At 40.8% G+C, this 21,233-nt stretch overlaps 1 protein-coding gene across 5 annotated transcripts in view; it reads right to left on the minus strand.

The window, feature by feature from the left end:
- Positions 1-21,233, minus strand: part of LOC139751618 (low-density lipoprotein receptor-like) — a 506,290-nt gene that overhangs the window by 96,797 nt on the left and 388,260 nt on the right. For all 5 annotated transcript variants that reach the window (XM_071667236.1, XM_071667235.1, XM_071667239.1 and 2 more), the window contains exons 11-14: positions 17,515-17,676; positions 9,814-9,942; positions 4,022-4,174; positions 2,776-2,968 (exon numbers count right to left, since the gene is read on the minus strand). In XM_071667236.1, the coding sequence (XP_071523337.1) occupies positions 2,776-2,968; positions 4,022-4,174; positions 9,814-9,942; positions 17,515-17,676 (637 nt within the window). The remainder of the gene's footprint in view (positions 1-2,775; positions 2,969-4,021; positions 4,175-9,813; positions 9,943-17,514; positions 17,677-21,233) is intronic.

Genomic DNA, 21,233 nt, shown 5'->3' on the forward strand with positions numbered 1-21,233 from the left:
AAGGTCTGTTGAATGTGTTAGATGATAAGAGTGACAGATATAGGGTTTTTTGTTAAGGTGGTGCGAAGTAAGAGGGTCAGGGAGAATGATTTGGTAATCAGAGAAGACGTAGCAAAAGCTTTGTGGAAGATTAAAGCTGGCAAGGCAGCAGGTTTGGATGGTTTTGCAGTGGAATTTATTCAAAAATGGGGTGACTCAGTTGTAGACTGGTTGGTAAGGATATTTAATGTATGTACGACTCATGGTGAGGTGCCTGAGGATTGGCGGAATGCATTTATAGTGCCATTGTACAAAGGCAAAGGGGATAAGAGTGAGTGCTCAAATTACAGAGGTATAAGTTTGTTGAGTATTCCTGGGAAATTATTAGGGTGGGTATTGATTGAGAGGGTGAAAGCATGTACAGAGCTTCAGATTGGGGAAGAGCAGTGTGGTTTCAGAAGTGGTAGAGGATTTGTGGATCAGGTGTTTGCTTTGAAGAATGTATGTGAGAAATACTAAGAAAAGCGAATGAATTTGTATGTTGCATTTATGGATCTGGAGAAGGCATATGATAGAGTTGATAGAGATGCTCTGTGGAAGGTATTAAGAATATATGGTGTGGGAGGCAAGTTGCTAGAAGCAGTGAAAAGTTTTTATCAAGGATGTAAGGCATGTGTACGAGTAGGAAGAGAGGAAACTGATTGGTTCTCAGTGAATGTCAGTTTGAGGAAGGGGTGTGTGATGTCTCCATGGTTGTTTAATTTGTCTATGGATGGGGTTGTTAGGGAGGTGAATGCAAGAGTTTTGGAGAGAGGGGCAAGTATGGTGTCTGTTGTGGATGAGAAGGCTTGGGAAGTGAGTCAGTTGTTGTTCGCTGATGATACAGCGCTTGTGGCTGATTCGGGTGAGGAACTGCAGAAGCTGGTGACTGAGTTTGGTAAAGTGTGTGAAAGAAGAAAGTTAAGAGTAAATGTGAATAAGAGCAAGGTTATTAGGTACAGTAGGGTTGAGGGACAAGTCAACTGGGAGGTAAATTTGAATGGAGAAAAACTGGAGGAAGTGAAGTGTTTTAGATATCTGGGAGTGGATCTGGCAGCGGATGGAACCATGGAAGCAGAAGTGAGTCACAGGGTGGGGGAAAAGGTGAAAGTTCTCGGAGCATTCAAAGATGTGTGGAAGGCGAGAACATTATCTCGGAAAGCAAAAATGGGTATGTTTGAAGGAACAGTGGTTCCAACAATGTTATATGGTTGTGAGACGTGGGCTATAGATAGAGTTGTGCGAAGGAGGGTGGATGTGTTAGAAATGAGATGTTTGAGAACAATATGTGATGTGAGGTGGTTTGATCGAGTAAGTAATGAAAGGGTAAGAGAGAGGTGTGGTAATAAAAAGAGTGTGGTTGTGAGAGCAGAAGAGGGTGTTTTGAAATGGTTTGGTCACATGGAGAGAGTTAGTGAGGAAAGATTGACAAAGAGGATATATTTGTCAGAGGTGGAGGGAACGAGGAGAAGTGGGAGACCAAATTGGAGGTGGAAAGATGGAGTGAAAAAGATTTTGAGTGATCGGGGCCCGAAAATGCAGGAGGGTGAAAGGCGTGCAAGGAATAGAGTGAACTGTTACGATGTGATATACCAGGATCGACGTGCTGTCAATGGATTGAACCATGGCTTGTGAAGCATCTGGGGTAAACCATGGAAAGTTTTGTGGGGCCTGGATGTGGAAAGGGAGCTGTGGTTTCGGTGTATTATACATGACAGCTAGAGACTAAGTGTGAACGAATGTGGCCTTTGTTGTCTTTTCCTAGCGCTACCTTGCGCACATGCAGGGGGGAGGGGGTTTTCATTTCATGTGTGGCGGGGTGGCAACGGGAATGAATATGGGCAGCAAGGATGAATTATGTACATGTGTATAAATGTATATGTCTGTGTGTGTATAAATATGTATACGTTGAGATGTATAGGTATGTATATGTGTGTGTGTCGACGTGTATGTATATACATGTGTATGTGGGTGGGTTGGGCCATTCTTTCGTCTGTTTCCTTGCGCTACCTCGCTAACGCGAGAGACAGCAACAAAGCAAAATGTGACTATGGACTGACTCCTGTAACCAGGATTCGAACCTAAGTGCTTGACCCTGGGCAGCCCGTAAGTGCGTCACGGTCAGGAATGCTAACCACTACAGCACAGGAGTACATCCTTTACTTAGTAATAATTTTACCTCATTATGAAAGTTCTACTATCACTAGTCAAAACAGATATGGCAATGGAAGATAAGTAAAAACAAGCACTATCATGTTCTTCTTTAAAAGGGAAAATCCAATAACCATAAAAACTCACATTGACAAGCAGTTTTTTCTAATGGCTTGTCTTTTTCTACTTTGGAAGTAATGTTAAAACCTTCATTTTGCTCCTTTTAGAATGTGATAACACTGTAGGCCAGGATTTCCAGCTCTTAGTTGCCTTTTATGACAAGCAATAGATTGATACACATGTAGTGTTCTTTCTGCCCCTACCCTCGGAGATAAGATAAATATATATTTACAAAGATTCAAGCACATTGCTAAACACTAAATATCAAAATACCTTACACTTACTATTGAAATCAATGTTCTGGATCGAAGCATCAAAAAAATCTATGGGTACAGAGGCTAATGAACCTTCTCCATAAATAGTTAATTTTCACACCTGCTTGTATTTCCCACTTTAGTGAGGCTGCATTAAGAACTGAGGCCTCAAGAAAAAACTGATAACATGCAGTAATGTACAAGAATGATAAGTCAAAAAAGTTACACTCACTCTCACTCTCGCACGCAAGTCCATCAGACGTCAGTTTGAGCCCATCTGGACAGGCACAGGTAATTTTTGAAGAATTTATACTTGTCTGGGGTGCAGGGAGGCACAAATGAGTACAAAGACCATTGAGTGGAGTACAATGATTTGTGCCATTGGGTTGTCTGTAGCTGTGGTACACATGGACAGTCATTGGGGTCTGTAACATAAGAACATAATGCTGTTGAACACTAAGGTATTCACATGGAACTGATGTTTCTAAAACAAGTTGAAAGGATCCTCATATCCTAACAAAATCAAACAGTAATCTCTTCTTTGTTTTAAGAAAATTAAAGGACTATGACCTTTTTCATATATGAAAATGCTGGAGTAAATAAGGTCTCTTCCTGTAAAGTAAAACTTCCCTTTCCATATCAATACAATACCTACAAAATGTCATAACAATTCTTCAGTATTCAATCAACACCTAACCAAGGGTAAGGCAATTGGAGCATATACAACTGTTCCAAGGATGTTATCCACATTTAGCACTGCTCCATGAGTAATACAACTATTCAAAGGATATTCTGTGCATTTAGCATTGTTCTATGAGCATGATACTTGAGAGGAAATCAACTCTGAACATAAAATACTTTCTTTTGGCTTTCATAAAGTCCTAACCTTCCTCAGGTACAATACAGGATGCTATGGAACCTTAATCTCTTCTCAGACCCCTTATTGAGAACTCAATTCCTCCAAAACACAGTGACACTTATATGATCTGAGCACTGCTGCAGCATCTGTCCTGATCTTATTTCAAATTTCCCTTAGACTTCTTACTGGGAATTTCGTTCTACCCACTTACACTGATTCTGATGATAACATCACTCATACAGCAGCTTTTTCTATCCTACTTCAACCTTTCATCCCTTAAGTGAAACTCTGCCAACAGAGCCACAAGAAATCTCAATATGTAAATCCTGTCACCTTTTTCCACAAGTACAGTAAGGAGGCGCATCATACATTTTCCTGAAACATAAAGGCTACAGGTGATCTCCACATCATTCAGATATAAATCAACCATTACTAATATCTGATGAATGTCAATCTGGCTATCAAAGCTACAATCAACAAATTACTTGCTGTATTTAAGAGAAAGAAGGCTGTGTAAAACGAATGAGGACTGTACACTCTAGTATTACTGACTGCTACTGCTCATGTTGGAATATACAAACATTTTATAAAATCTTTTAATAAGCATCTAAAAACTTACCGCATGGGCATGAGTAATAACTTCAACAGCTTTCCCAGTGAATTTGTTGGCTCGGAAAATAGCTTCTTGGCGCCAATCTGTCCAATACATGGTGTCCTCAAAGACTGTGATGGAGAATGGATGAGGCAAATACTCTGTCGAATGAAGTATTATCTGAAAGCATTAAAAAAAATAGTCATCTGAATTTACTTAAGCAAATTCACCTACTTTAAAACAGGGTTGCTAACACAGATGTTCTTCCTTTGGTTTCACTGCTTCTCTCTGTTCTTTATGCCTAGTTTCCTCTCTGGCTGTTCTACTGTAGTATTCCTAGCTTCTCTCTGTTCTTTATGCCTAGTTTCCTCTCTGGCTGTTCTACTGTAGTAGTCTTATCACCAACTCTCTTTCTTTCCTCAATAAATGATTACTCTTCTACTTCTAACCTTATTCATTCTTATGCTCATGATTCCACCTTCCATACTCTACCTTCCCTCCTCCCCTTAACTCTTGTTCTCTTTCCTAGTTGAATTTCCTCTCTCATTTCAGAACCTTGTAAGATTCATTATAGCTAAAATGCAATTTCTCTCTAAATCTCTTTCTAAGAATCATCTGTTTCCCCTGTTCAATTTCAAAACACCACAATTCAACCCAGTAATAACATAAAAAAATTCATCGTAATCTTATTCTCCACTCTGTCCTGGATACCTAACAAATTAGCATCACAATGTCTGCTTCCCTAAAGCTGAGTGCTATAAAAGTGCTTTAATTATTTTCTTGAGACCAGCTATTTCAATTTCTTTACAAGCATTAGAAATTTTTTACCATGACATGCAAGATTAAGTTAGCACAGATAATGCAGCATACAATACATTCAAGTGATTATTTTGATTTAAAGACAATATAAGATTAATATTTTGAAAATAGTATATATATAAAAAAAGGGTTAAATGTGATTTTCAAGAATTTTACATAATCCAAAAAATATTTTATCATTATTATATATATTTTCTTTTTATTATACTTTGTCGCTGTCTCCCGCATTAGCAAGGTAGTGCAAGGAAACAGATGAAAGAATGGCCCAACCCACCGATATACACATGTATATACATACACATTCACACACAAACTTAACATACCTATACATTTCAACATATACATATATGTACATACACAGACATATATATATATATATATATATTTACACATGTACATAATTCATACTTGCTGCCTTTATTCATTCCTGTTGCCACCCCACCACACAGGAAATGACAACCCCCTCCCCCCACATGCACGCAAGGTAGTGCTAGGAAAAGACAACAAAGGCCACATTCATTCACACTCAGTCTCTAGCTATCATGTATAATGCACTGAAGCCACAGCTCCCTTTCCACATCCAGACCACACAAAACTTTTCATGGTTTACCCCAGACGCTTCACATGACCTGGTTCAATCCATTGAGAGCACGTCGACCCCGGTACACCACATCGTTCCAATTCACTCTATTCCTTGCACAGCCTTTCACCTTCCTGCATGTTCAGGCCCCGATCAGACAAAATCTTTTTCACTCTATCTTTCCACCTCCAATCTGGTCTCCCACTTCTCGTTCCCTCCACCTCTGACACATATATCCTCTTTATCAATCTTTCCACACTCATTCTCACCATGTGACCAAACCATTTCAAAACACCCTTTTCTGCTCTCTCAACCACACTCTTTTTATTACCACACATCTCTCTTACCCTATCATTACTTACTTGATCAAACCACCTCACATCACATATTGGCCTCAAACATCTCATTTCCAACACACCTACCCTCCTCCGCACAACTCTATCTATAGCCCACGACTCGCAACCATATAACATTGCTGGAACCACTATTCCTTCAAACATACCCATTTTTGCTTTCCGAGATAATGTTCTCACCTTCCACACATTTTGCAATGCTCCCAGAACTTTTGTCCCCTTCCCCACCCTGTGACTCACTTCCGCTTCCATCCCCTGCAAAATCCACTCCAAGAACTCTAAAACACTTCACTTCCTCCAGTTTTTCTCCATTCAAACTTACCTCCCAAATGACTTGTCCCTCAACCCTACTGTACCTAATAACTTTGCTCTTATTCACATTCACTCTCAGCTTTCTTCTTTCACATACTTTACAAAAATTCAGTCACCAATCTCTCCAGTTTCTCACCTAAATCAGCCACCAGCACTGTATCATCAGTGAAGAACAACTGACTCACTTCCTAAGCTCTCTCATCCACAACAGACTGCATACTTGCCCCTCTTTCCAAAACTCTTGCATTAACCTCCCTAACAACCCTATCCATAAACAAATTAAACAACCATGGAGACATCACACACCCCTGCCGCAAACCTACATTCACTGAGAACCAATCACTTTCCTCTCTTCCTACTCGTACACATGCCTGACATCCTTGATAAAAACTTTTCACTGCTTCTAACAACTTGCCTCCCACACCATATATTCTTAATACCTTCCACAGAGCATCTCTATCAACTCTATCATATGCCTTCTCCAGATCCATAAATGCTACATACAAATCCATTTGCTTTTCTAAGTATTTCTCACAGACATTTTTCAAAGCAAACACCTGATCCACACATCCTCTACCACTTCTGAAACCACACTGCTCTTTCCCAATCTGATGCTCTGTACATGCCTTCACCCTCTCAATCAATTCCCTCCCACATAATTTCCTAGGAATACTTAACAAACTTATACCTCTGTAATCTGAGCAATCACTCATATCCCCTTTGCCTTTGTACAATGGCACTATGCAAGAATTCCGCCAATCCTCAGGCACCTCACCATGAGTCATCCATATATTAAATCTCACCAACCAGTCAACAATACAGTCACCCCCTTTTATAATAAATTCCACTGCAATACCATCCAAACCCGCTGCCTTGCCAGCTTTCATCTTCTGCAAAGCTTTTACTACCTCTTTTCTGTTTACTAAATCATTCTCCCTAACCCTCTCACTTTGCACACCACCTCGACCAAAACACCCTATATCTGCAACTCTATCATCTAACACATTCAACAGACCTTCAAAATACTCACTCCATCTCCTTCTCACATCACCACTACTTGTTATCACTTCCCCATTAGCCCCCTTCACCGATGTTCCCTTGTCTTACACACTTTATTTACCTCCTTCCAATATATCTTTTTATTCTCCCTAAAATCTAATGATACTCTCTCACCCCAACTCTCATTTGCCCTCTTTTTCACCTCTTGCACCTTTCTCTTGACCTCCTGCCTCTTTCTTTTATACATCTCCCACTCATTTGCATTATTTCCCTGCAAAACTTGTCCAAATGCCTCTCTCCTCTCTTTCACAAATAATCTTACTTCTTCATCCTGCCACTCACTACCCTTTCTAATCTGCCTACCTCCCACACTTCTCATGCCACAAGCATCTTTTGCACAAGCCATCACTGCTTGCTTCCCAAAATACGTCCTATTCCTCCTCCACTCCTCTTACATCCTATGCTCTCACCTTTTTCCATTCTGTACTCAGTCTCTCCTGGTACTTCCTCACACAACATTCTCTCTTTTCTGAAAACCTCTACAACTCTTCATCTTTGCTTCCACAAGATAATGATCAGACATCACTTCAGTTGCACCTCTCAGCACATTAACATCCAAAAGTCTCTTTTGCGCACCTATCAATTAACACATAATCCAATACTGCTCTCTGGCCATCTCTTACTTACATATGCATACTTATGTATATCTCTCTTTTTAAACCAGGTATTCCCAATCACCAGTCCCTTTTTCAGCACACAAATCTACAAGCTCTTCACCGTTTCCATTTACAACACTGTACACCCCATGTACACCAATTATTCCCTCAACTACCACATTACTCACCTTTGCATTCAAATGATCCATTACTATAACCCGGTCTCGTGCATCAAAACTACTAACGCACTCACTCAGTTGCTCCCAAAACACTTGCCTCTCATGATCTTTCTTCTCAAGACCAGGTGCATAGGCACCAATAATCACCCTATCTCTCTCCATCTACTTTCAGTTTTACCCATATCAATCTAGAGTTTACTTTCTTACACTCTATCACATACTCTCACCACTCAGGCCTGTTTCAGGAGTAGTGCTACTCCTTCCCTAGCTCTTGTCCTCTCACCAACCCCTGATGTTACTCCCAAAACATTCCCAAAACCATATATTTTGTTATATGTATTCAATATCTTCATCTTCAACTCTTGTACAGGCACATCTTGGGTATCCATTTGTCAGGAGGTTGTCATTCTCATTTGTATACATTAACATTACTGTCTATACTGTGCATACCAAGTGCAAAACCACATTCTAAGGAGCCCATGTTTTACTCAAATTTCAGTTATTTCATATATTTGTGTGTAAACTCAAATTATCTAAGTTTGCCAACAAGAAAAGAATTTGATGTTTGTTAGAATCAGCCTTTGTGTTATTTTTGAAAAAGAATCTAATACAATCAAAGTTTAAGACTTTAGGAAAAACAGAATATTGATAGCTGTCACTCAAGGATTGGTGCAATAATTATCATAGTATCAGTTATCACTAATCAGTATAGTTTTGGAATTTCACTTTTCATTAATTCCTGCGAGCCTCTGCAAACACTGCGACAGACTTGCCCTATGCCAGTGGCCTGTTAAGGGTCAGGCACTAACAGCAAAGAAGTGGCACCGGAGTTCTTTACTATGGAGACTTTGTTGCCATGGCCACCCCTTTGAGGGAGTTCCAATTAGAAGAGGTGTCAAAGATATAAACAGATAGATAGCATCTATTTCTTATCTACAAGAGTTTCTTTTGCCCAAGTATGGAATAATGCTGTCACATCAGGGGTGGTTCATCCTCTACCTTTCTATGAATTAGAATGGAATCAAGAGCCTTCAATCTCATTAATTCTCCTAACATCACCTCTCTTTACCCATTCCTTTACATATGCTGTGACGCTCCTGCTCTCTCTCTATTCTAAAGATATCATTTTGGCCATTGTTCTCCTGAACTGTCTACATGTGTCCCCACCCCTGTGGTTTGGACCCATGGCACACGTTCGGCTGCTGTTTCCTACATGTATAGTCCAGCCACTAGAGGACTAGCTGTTATAATGTCTCCCTCTTCCCCTGAAAGGCTAAGCTATGAAATTCTCTTCCTTCTTTTGTCTTCCCCTCTTCATAAAACCTTTCTTCCTTTAAGAGTCATGTCTACAAACACTTGCAAAGCCCTGACTACTTTCTACTTTCTTTTCCTTTAACTTTTTTCTTTCACCTGATATGGCCCTAATTAGGGCATGTTTTGCCCATGCCATGTAAAAAAGTGCTTGTTCTTGCAGCACAGAGGATTGACTGTCACCAAAATTCTCATTACTACTACAGCTAATCTTATGTTTACCTATACTGAGTGTATGATACAGAAGGGATGACTCCAATTAAGAAAAGCGAGAAAGAAATAATCAATAAAACTTAGTCAGATGTGCCTTCAGCAGTAAAAAACTCTTGAATGACTAACAGTCAGGGTATATCTTAAATGAATTATAATGCATACTTTTTCCATCTACCTATTTTTCCTAACTCCTTTCCTATTCACCTACAGTAGAACAAGACCTTCCAATCTTTCACCTTTGGTAGGGCTGGAAACCCATCACCACTAAAAGCTTTCAAAGAGAAGACACGGCCAATTCCATGTGGCAAATTTGCTGCCATGCTCCTCTGTAATAACACAAACCAACTAATTCAAAAACTCGATCATAAGCAATGAAGTTAGGAATGCTGCTGCTTACCCTACGATGTGATCCATCAAAGTCACATGAGCTGATGGTGTGGAATTTGGAGTCTGCCCAGTAGATCTTCCGTAAAACTAAGTCAAGGGTCAGTGAATTGGGCCACCTAATATCTCTTGACACAACAACCTGTAAAGTCAAGACTGTATCAGACCAGATTACTATCAATAATGATTACCGTGCATTAAAATAATTTTTTCGTAAACACAGCACCTACATCACTGGAGTTTACTTGTTATGGAGGCTCTAATGCTGCTGTCACCCCTTTGAGAGAGTTCCAAGAGGGAACAGGTATCATATGTAGATAGACAGATAGACAGACAGACTGACAGATAGATATACAGCTGTTTCCCGCATCAGTGAGGTAGCGCCAGGAGACAGACGAAGAATAGCCCATCCACTCATATGCACACACGTATATATATATATATATATATATATATATATATATATATATATTATCCCTGGGGATAGGGGATTAAGAATACTTCCCACGTATTCCCTGCATGTCGTAGAAGGCGACTAAAAGGGGAGGGAGCGGGGGGCTGGAAATCCTCCCCTCTCGTTTTTTTTTTTTTTTTCAAATTTTCCAAAAGAAGGAACAGAGAATTGGGCCAGGTGAGGGTATTCCCTCAAAGGCCCAGTCCTCTGTTCTTAACGCTACCTCGCTAATGCGGGAAATGGCGAATAGTTTGAAAGAAAGATATATATATATATATATATATATATATATATATATATATATATATATCTTAAATGCCTGGATGTTTTAGCTCTGAGTGAAACGAAGCTCAAGGGTAAAGGGGAAGAGTGGTTTGGGAATGTCTTGGGAGTAAAGTCAGGGGTTTGTGAGAGGACAAGAGCAAGGGAAGGAGTAGCAATACTCCTGAAACAAGAGTTGTGGGAGTATGTGATAGAATGTAAGAAAGTAAAATCTCGACTAATATGGGTAAAACTGAAAGTTGATGGAGAGAGATGGGTGATTATTGGTGCATATGCACCTGGGCATGAGAAGAAAGATCATGAGAGGCAAGTGTTTTGGGAGCAGCTGAATGAGTGTGTTAGTGGTTTTGATGCACGAGACCGGGTTATAGTGATGGGTGATTTGAATGCAAAGGTGAGTAATGTGGCAGTTGAGGGAATAATTGGTATACATGGGGTGTTCAGTGTTGTAAATGGAAATGGTGAAGAGCTTGTAGATTTATGTGCTGAAAAAGGACTGGTGATTGGGAATACCTGGTTTAAAAAGTGAGATATACATAAGTATACGTATGTAAGTAGGAGAGATGGCCAGAGAGTGTTATTGGATTACGTGTTAATTGACAGGCGCGCGAAAGAGAGACTTTTGGATGTAAATGTGCTGAGAGGTGCAACTGGAGGGATGTCTGATCATTATCTTGTGGAGGATAAGGTGAAGATTTGTATGGGTTGTCAGAAAAGAAGAGTGAATGTTGGGGTGAAGAGGGTGGTGAGAGTAAGTGAGCTTGGGAAGGAGACTTGTGTGAGGAAGTACCAGGAGAGACTGAGTACAGAATGGAAAAAGGTGAGAACAATGGAGGTAAGGGGAGTGGGGGAGGAATGGGATGTATTTAGGGAATCAGTGATGGATTGCGCAAAAGATGCTTGTGGCATGAGAAGCGTGGGAGGTGGGTTGATTAGAAAGGGTAGTGAGTGGTGGGATGAAGAAGTAAGAGTATTAGTGAAAGAGAAGAGAGAGGCATTTGGACGATTTTTGCAGGGAAAAAATGCAATTGAGTGGGAGATGTATAAAAGAAAGAGACAGGAGGTCAAGAGAAAGGTGCAAGAGGTGAAAAAGAGGGCAAATGAGAGTTGGGGTGAGAGAGTACCATTAAATTTTAGGGAGAATAAAAAGATGTTCTGGAAGGAGGTAAATAAAATGCGTAAGACAAGGGAGCAAATGGGAACTTCAGTGAAGGGCGCTAATGGGGAGGTGATAACAAGTAGTGGTGATGTGAGAAGGAGATGGAGTGAGTATTTTGAAGGTTTGTTGAATGTGTTTGATGATAGAGTGGCAGATATAGGGTGTCTTGGTCAAGGTGGTGTGCAAAGTGAGAGGGTTGGGGAAAATGATCTGGTAAACAGAGAAGAGGTAGTAAAAGCTTTGCGGAAGATGAAAGCCGGCAAGGCAGCAGGTTTGGATGGTATTGCAGTGGAATTTATTAAAAAAGGGGGTGACTGTATTGTTGACTGGTTGGTAAGGTTATTCAATGTATGTATGACTCATGGTAAGGTGCCTGAGGATTGGCGGAATGCGTGCATAGTGCCATTGTACAAAGGCAAAGGGGATAAGAGTGCGTGGTCAAATTACAGAGGTATAAGTTTGTTGAGTATTCCTGGTAAATTATATGGGAGGGTATTGATTGAGAGGGTGAAGGCATGTACAGAGCATCAGATTGGGGAAGAGCAGTGTGGTTTCAGAAGTGGTAGAGGATGTGTGGATCAGGTGTTTGCTTTGAAGAATGTATGTGAGAAATACTTAGAAAAGCAAATGGATTTGTATGTAGCATTTATGGATCTGGAGAAGGCATATGATAGAGTTGATAGAGATGCTCTGTGGAAGGTATTAAGAATATATGGTGTGGGTGGCAAGTTGTTAGAAGCAGTGAAAAGTTTTTATCGAGGATGTAAGGCATGTGTACGTGTAGGAAGAGTGGAAAGTGATTGGTTCTCAGTGAATGTAGGTTTGCGGCAGGGGTGTGTGATGTCTCCATGGTTGTTTAATTTGTTTATGGATGGGGTTGTTAGGGAGGTGAATGCAAGAGTTTTGGAAAGAGGGGCAAGTATGAAGTCTGTTGTGGATGAGAGAGCTTGGAAAGTGAGTCAGTTGTTGTTCGCTGATGATACAGCACTGGTGGCTGATTCATGTGAGAAACTGCAGAAGCTGGTGACTGAGTTTGGTAAAGTGTGTGAAATAAAAAAGTTAAGAGTAAATGTGAATAAGAGCAAGGTTATTAGGTACAGTAGGGTCGAGGGTCAAGTCAATTGGGAGGTAAGTTTGAATGGAGAAAAACTGGAGGAAGTAAAGTGTTTTAGATATCTGGGAGTGGATCTGGCAGCGGATGGAACCATGGAAGCAGAAGTGAATCATAGGGTGGGGGAGGGGGCGAAAATCCTGGGAGCCTTGAAGAATGTGTGGAAGTCAAGAACATTATCTCGGAAAGCAAAAATGGGTATGTTTGAAGGAATAGTGGTTCCAACAATGTTGTATGGTTGCGAGGCGTGGGCTATGGATAGAGTTGTGCGCAGGAGGGTGGATGTGCTGGAAATGAGATGTTTGAGGACAATGTGTGGTGTGAGGTGGTTTGATCGAGTAAGTAATGTAAGGGTAAGAGAGATGTGTGGAAATAAAAAGAGCGTGGTTGAGACAGCAGAAGAGGGTTTTGAAATGGTTTGGGCACATGGAGAGAATGAGTGAGGAAAGATTGACCAAGAAGATATATGTGTCAGAGGTGGAGGGAACAAGAAGTGGGAGACCAAACTGGAGGTGGAAAGATGGAGTGAAAAAGATTTTGAGTGATCGGGGCCTGAACATGCAAGACGGTGAAAGGCGGGCAAGGAATAGAGTGAACTGGATCGATGTGGTATACCGGGGTTGACGTGCTGTCAGTGGATTGAATCAGGGCATGTGAAGCGTCTGGGGTAAACCATGGAAAGCTGTGTGGGGCTTGGATGTGGAAGGGGAGCTGTGGTTTCAGGACATTATTGCATGACAGCTGGAGACTGAGTGTGAACGAATGAGGCCTTTGTTGTCTTTTCCTAGCGCTACCCCGCACACATGAGGGGGGAGGGGGATGGTATTCCATGTGTGGCGAGGTGGCGATAGAAATGAATAAAGGCAGACAGTGTGAAGTGTGTGCATGGGTATATATGTATGTGTCTGTGTGTGTATATATATGTGTACACTGAGATGTATAAGTAAGCAAGGAAACAGACGAAAGAAATGGCCCAACCCACCCCCATACACATGTATATACATACGTCCACACACGCAAATATACATACCTACACAGCTTTCCATGGTTTACCCCAGACGCTTCACATGCCCTGATTCAATCCACTGACAGCACGTCAACCCCGGTATACCACATCGATCCAATTCACTCTATTCCTTGCCCTCCTTTCACCCTCCTGCATGTTCAGGCCCCGATCACACAAAATCTTTTTCACTCCATCTTTCCACCTCCAATTTGGTCTCTCACTTCTCCTCGTTCCCTCCACCTCCGACACATATATCCTCTTGGTCAATCTTTCCTCACTCATTCTCTCCATGTGCCCAAACCATTTCAAAACACCCTCTTCTGCTCTCTCAACCACTCTCTTTTTATTTCCACACATCTCTCTTACCCTTACGTTACTTACTCGATCAAACCACCTCACACCACACATTGTCCTCAAACATCTCATTTCCAGCACATCCATCCTCCTGCGCACAACTCTATCCATGGCCCACGCCTCGCAACCATACAACATTGTTGGAACCACTATTCCTTCAAACATACCCATTTTTGCTTTCCGAGATAATGTTCTCGACTTCACACATTCTTCAAGGCTCCCAGGATTTTCGCCCCCTCCCCCACCCTATGATCCACTTCCGCTTCCATGGTTCCATCCGCTGCCAGATCCACTCCCAGATATCTAAAACACTTTACTTCCTCCAGTTTTTCTCCATTCAAACTTACCTCCCAATTGACTTGACCCTCAACCCTACTGTACCTAATAACCTTGCTCTTATTCACATTTACTCTTAACTTTCTTCTTTCACACACTTTACCAAACTCAGTCACCAGCTTCTGCAGTTTCTCACATGAATCAGCCACCAGCGCTGTATCATCAGTGAACAACAACTGACTCACTTTCCAAGCTCTCTCATCCCCAACAGACTTCATACTTGCCCCTCTTTCCAAAACTCTTGCATTTACCTCCCTAACAACCCCATAGATAAACAAATTAAACAACCATGGAGACATCACACACCCCTGCCGCAAACCTACATTCACTGAGAACCAGTCACTTTCCTCTCTTCCTACACGTACACATGCCTTACATCCTCGATAAAAACTTTTCACTGCTTCTAAGAACTTGCCTCCCACACCATATATTCTTAATACCTTCCACAGAGCATCTCTATCAACTCTATCATATGCCTTCTCCAGATCCATAAATGCTACATACAAATCCATTTGCTTTTCTAAGTATGTCTCACATACATTCTTCAGAGCAAACACCTGATCCACACATCCTCTACCACTTCTGAAACCACACTGCTCTTCCCCAATCTGATGCTCTGTACATGCCTTCACACTCTCAATCAATACCCTCCCATATAATTTACCAGGAATACTCAACAAACTTATACCACTGTAATTTGAGCACTCACTCTTATATACATATACTGTATTGTTGACTAGTTGGTAAGGTTATTTAACATATGTATGATTCACGGTGAGGTGCCTGAGGATTGGCGGAATGCTTGCATGGTGCCATTGTACAAAGGCAAAGGGGACAAAAGTGAGTGCTCAAATTACGGAGGTATAAGTTTGTTGAGTATTCCTGGTAAATTATATGGGAGGGTATTGATTGAGAGGGTGAACGCATGTACTGAGCATCAGATTGGGGAAGAGCAGTGTGGTTTCAGAAGTGGTGGAGGATGTGTGGATCAGGTGTTTGCTTTGAATAATGTATGTGAGAAATACTTAGAAAAGCAAATGGATTTGTATGTAGCATTTATGGATCTGGAGAAGGCATATGATAGAGTTGTGGAGGGTATTAAGAATATATGGTGTGGGAGGCAAGTTGTTAGAAGCAGTGAAAAGTTTTTATCAAGAATGTAAGGCATGTGTCCGTGTAGGAAGAGAGGAAAAAGATTGGTTCTCAGTGAAATGTAGGTTTGCGGCAGGGGTGTGTGATGTCTCCATGGTTGTTTAATTTGTTTATGGATGGGGTTGTTAGGGACGTGAATGCAAGAGTTTTGGAAAGAGGGGCAAGCATGCAGTCTGTTGTGGATGAGAGAGCTTGGGAAGTGAGTCATTTGTTGTTCACTGATGATACAGCACTGGTGGCTGATTCATGTGAGAAACTGCAGAAGCTGGTGACTGAGTTTGGTAGTGTGTGAAAAAAAAAAGTTAAGAGTAAATGTGAATAGAATTAGGTACAGTAGGGTTGAGGGTCAAGTCAATTGGGAGGTAAGTTTAAATGGAGAAAAACTGGAGGAAGTAAAGTGCTTTAGATATCTGGGAGTGGATCTGGCAGCGGATGGAACTATGGAAGCAGAAGTGAATCATAGGGTGGGGGAGGGGGCGAAAATTCTGGGAGCCTTGAAGAATGTTTGGAAGTCAAGAACATTATCTTGGAAAGCAAAAACGGGTATGTTTGAAGGAATAGTGGTTCCAACAATGTTGTATGGTTGTGAGGCGTGGGCTATGGATAGAGTTGTGCGCAGGAGAGTGAATGTGCTGTAAATGAGATGTTTGAGGACAATATGTGGTGTGAGGTGGTTTGATCGAGTAAGTAATGTAAGGGTAAGAAAGATGTGTGGAAATAAAAAGAGTGTGGTTGAGAAAGCAGAAGAGGGTGTTTTGAAATGGTTTGGTCACATGGAGAGAATGAGTGAGGAAAGATTGACCAAGAGGATATATGTGTCAAGAGGTGGAGGGAATGAGGAGAAGTGGGAGACCAAATTGGAGGTGGAAAGATGGAGTGAAAAAGATTTTGAGTGATCGGGGCCTGAACATGCAGGAGGGTGAAAGGCGTGCAAGGAATAGAGTGAATTGGAACGATGTGGTATACCGGGGTCGAAGTGCTGTCAATGGATTGAACCAGGTCATGTGAAGCATCTGGGGTAAACCATGGAAAGTTTTGTGGGGCCTGGATGTGGAAAGGGAGCTGTGGTTTTGGTGCATTATTACATGACAGCTAGAGACTGAGTGTGAACGAATGTGGCCTTTGTTGTCTTTTCTTAGCTCTACCTCGCACACATGAGGGGGGAGGGGGTTGTGCATGTAATAATGTCAGGAAAAGACATAATAAAAAAAAGGACACATTCACTTAAACTTACTCTACTTGATTGCCATTTTCCGCTTCAGTGAGGTAGTGCTAGGAAACAGACGAAGAATGGCCCATCCATTCACATACACATAAATATACACATTAATGCCCATACACACAAATACTTACATATACATATCATTATAAACAATATCAATAACTGCATCTCTTATGTCATCTCTATTCAATTCTTTAACATAAGAAGTTTCCCAGACTTAAGTACATCCACACCCTGCACACATTCCTCCAATATGAATCTACCTACCTCTCTCCAAAGTACCTTGTTAGTCACTCCTAGATTTTCATACACCCTTTTCCTGCATTCTTAGTTGATTTCCTTTCATTCATATGCATCATCTCATTTTTTAATCATAATGAGATAGCACCATTTGCTCTATCTTTACATGGATTCTACAATAAATACTCTCTAAATGACTACTATTTCAGGCAGATAAAAACTATGTATAAGTGGATGAAAGCTGCTTCTCCTTGTTATAATAACTAACATGCCATTACATATGCTATCATTATATACCAGTTCATACATTATTCTGTATGATCTTTTAGGGAAAGTACACAGTACTTCCAAGTGTCGATGATACCATATTACAGTGCTCCATCACAAGTTTAACTTACCTCTCTGAATTTACCATCCATGCCAGCCCTTTCAATCTTTGCTTCCTGACCCCAGTCTGTCCAGAACATCCAGCCCTCAGAAGGGTAGACAGCGATGGCACGAGGATCATCTAATGAATCTTGGAAGAGCACCTTCCTCATGCCTCCATTGAAATCTGACACCTGAAGAAAAGATCATCAGCATTCAGAACAAATCGAGTAAATTCCATCCACATGGTGCCAGCCATATGTAAGTGATTCAGAATATGTCATTCCAAAGACAACCACTTTACTATTTTCTCTCCTTAAAGTAGCTCACATGGCATGATTAAAAGCATGCCCAATTCATGGCCATCTCAGAACAGAGACAACAAGTAAAATAAAAGAAGCTGATGGTCTAAGTCAGTGATAACCAAACAGGGTTTTGCAGCACTAGTGTGCCACTGATATCGCCAAGCTGTGCCATACAAATTTAAAGCTCATAACTAGTGATTCATTTTTGTCTTTGCTTCAGAGCTTGTAATATTTTTGACATAACAGTCGAATGACATACCTCACAATATATAGAAAAAAAAAGAGAAGTCTATTAATGAAGCTCAACGAATATAACAAGTTGGGCCTACTTTACTGCTGAAATAAGAATATAAGTTTCCCTGCTTTACAGCTTAATGAAACTCAAAGAATGTAACAGTTTCCTGGCTTTACCACTGAAATGAAACTCAAAAAATATAACTGTTTCCCAGCTTTAAAGCTATTTCTTTCTATACATATAACACCCACACGATTCATGTGATGACATTTCAGCGAAGTGCCACATCACCCAGGCAGTTAGAAGGCATCAAGACTCACATAAATAAAGTTCATCCACTCCTCAGTTGAAGTCCTGATAGTTCTTGTCTACTATTCCTCTAATATAAAAAGGAGCAGTCAATCTAATTAAGCATATAAGTCTCACAAAAAGCAGTAAAAACCTCCAGGTTAGTTTTTTCTTTTTTTTACTATTTCAAAACAATTACATATATGTTTCCTCACTCAAGTTTTAAATCCAGCAAGTCTCAATGATTTCCAATTCATATGAAATATTCATCATTAAAAACGTCTAATTCCATGAAATTGCCATGTTATTATCAGGTTACACAAAGGGGCAAATTGTTGGGTAATTTTTCATGAGTTGCTGGTAAATATGTTGTTAGGCAATTTAGTATGAGAATATGCCATATTCTGAGTAATGTATTCTTATTATTGTTAATAATGTCTAAAAAGGTGACACCTATATAACTGTCAGGCAATGAAAAGACCAAGCCCTACATATTGAGCACTGGTACCTCAGACTCATTTCATTCTTATCCTTTATATCATTTTTTTTTTTTTTTGCCAATGTCTCCCGCGTTTGTGAGGTAGCGCAAGGAAATAGACGAAAGAAATGGCCCAACCCACCCCCATACACATGTATATACATACGTCCACACACGCAAATATACATACCTACACAGCTTTCCATGGTTTACCCCAGACGCTTCACATGCTCTGATTCAATCCACTGACAGCACGTCAACCCCAGTATACCACATCAATCCAATTCACTCTATTCCTTGCCCTTCTTTCACCCTCCTGCATGTTCAGGCCCCAATCACACAAAATCTTTTTCACTCCATCTTTCCACCTCCAATTTGGTCTCCCACTTCTCCTCGTTCCCTCCACCTCCGACACATATATCCTCTTGGTCAATCTTTCCTCACTCATTCTCTCCATGTGCCCAAACCATTTCAAAACACCCTCTTCTGCTCTCTCAACCACGCTCTTTTTATTTCCACACATCTCTCTTACCCTTACGTTACTTACTCGATCAAACCACCTCACACCACACATTGTCCTCAAACATCTCATTTCCAGCACATCCATCCTCCTGCGCACAACTCTATCCGTAGCCCACGCCTCGCAACCATACAACATTGGTGGAACCACTATTCCTTCAAACATACCCATTTTTGCTTTCCGAGATAATGTTCTCGACTTCCACACATTTTTCAAGGCTCCTAGGACTTTCGCCCCCTCCCCCACCCTATGATCCACTTCCGCTTCCATAGTTCCATCTGCTGCCAGATCCACTCCCAGATATCTAAAACACTTTACTTCCTCCAGTTTTTATCCATTCAAACTTACCTCCCAATTGACTTGACCCTCAACCCTACTGTACCTAATTACCTTGCTCTTATTCACATTTACTCTTAACTTTCTTCTTTCACACACTTTACCAAACTCAGTCACCAGCTTCTGCAGTTTCTCACATGAATCATTTATTTATTATCATAATTAATTGCTGTTTCCCATGTCAGCGAGGTAGCGCAAGGAAACAGACGAAGAATGGCCCAACCACTCATATACACATTATTTATTTATATTTATTATACTTTGTTGCTGTCTCCTGGATTAGCATGGTTGCGCAAGGAAACAGACGAAAGAATGCCCCAACCCGCCCACATAAACACCTTTTAATTTTCCAAAAGAAGGAACAGAGAAGAGGTCCAGGTGAGGATATTCCCTCAAAGGCCCAGTCCTCTGTTCTTAACGCTACCTCGCTATCGCGGGAAATGGCGAATAGTATGAAAAAAAAAAAATATATATATATATATATATATATATATATATATATATATATATATATATATATATATTATCCCTGGGGATAGGGGATTAAGAATACTTCCCACGTATTCCCTGCGTGTCGTAGAAGGCGACTAAAAGGGGAGGGAGCGGGGGGGCTGGAAATCCTCCCCTCTCGTTTCTTTTTTTTTTTTTCCAAAAGAAGGAACAGAGGGGGCCAGGTGAGGATATTCCAAAAAAGGCCCAGTCCTCTGTTCTTAACGCTACCTCGCTAACGCGGGAAATGGCAAATAGTTTAAAAGAAAAAAGAAAGAATATATATATATATATATATATATATATATATATATATATATATATACATGTTCACACACGCACATACACATACCTATACATTTCAACATATACATATATACATACATACACAGACATATACATATATACACATGTACATAATTCATTATCATCCCTGGGGATAGGGGAGAAAGAATACTTCCAACGCATTCCTCACATGTCGTAGAAGGCGACTAAAGGGGACAGGAGCGGGGGGCTGGAAACCCTCCCCTCCTTGTATGTCAACTTTCTAAAAGGGGAAACAGAAGAAGGAGTCATGCGGGGAGTGCTCATATTGGGGTGTCAATGTGTGTGGATGTAATCAAGATGAGAAAAAAGGAGATAGGTAGTATGTTTGAGGAAAGGAACCTGGATGTTTTGGCTCTGAGTGAAACGAAGCTCAAGGGTGAAGGGGAAGAGTGGTTTGGGAAAGTCTTGGGAGTAAAGTCAGGGGTTAGTGAGAGGACAAGAGCAAGGGAAGGAGTAGCACTACTGAAACAGGAGTGCTGGGAGTATGTGATAGAGTGTAAAAAAGTAAATTCTAGATTGATATGGGTAAAACTGAAAGTGGATGGAGAGAGATGGGTGATTATTGGTGCATATGCACCTGGGCATGAGAAGAAAGATCATGAGAGGCAAGTGTTTTGGGAGCAGCTGAGTGAGTGTGTTAGTAGTTTTGATGCAAGAGACCGGGTTATAGTGATAGGTGATTTGAACGCAAAGGTGAGTAATGTGGCAGTTGAGGGAATAATTGGTATACATGGAGTGTTCAGTGTTGTAAATGGAAATGGTGAAGAGCTTGT

The sequence above is a fragment of the Panulirus ornatus genome, chromosome 11 (assembly GCF_036320965.1).
Source record: "Panulirus ornatus isolate Po-2019 chromosome 11, ASM3632096v1, whole genome shotgun sequence".
Taxonomy (NCBI): domain Eukaryota; kingdom Metazoa; phylum Arthropoda; class Malacostraca; order Decapoda; family Palinuridae; genus Panulirus; species Panulirus ornatus.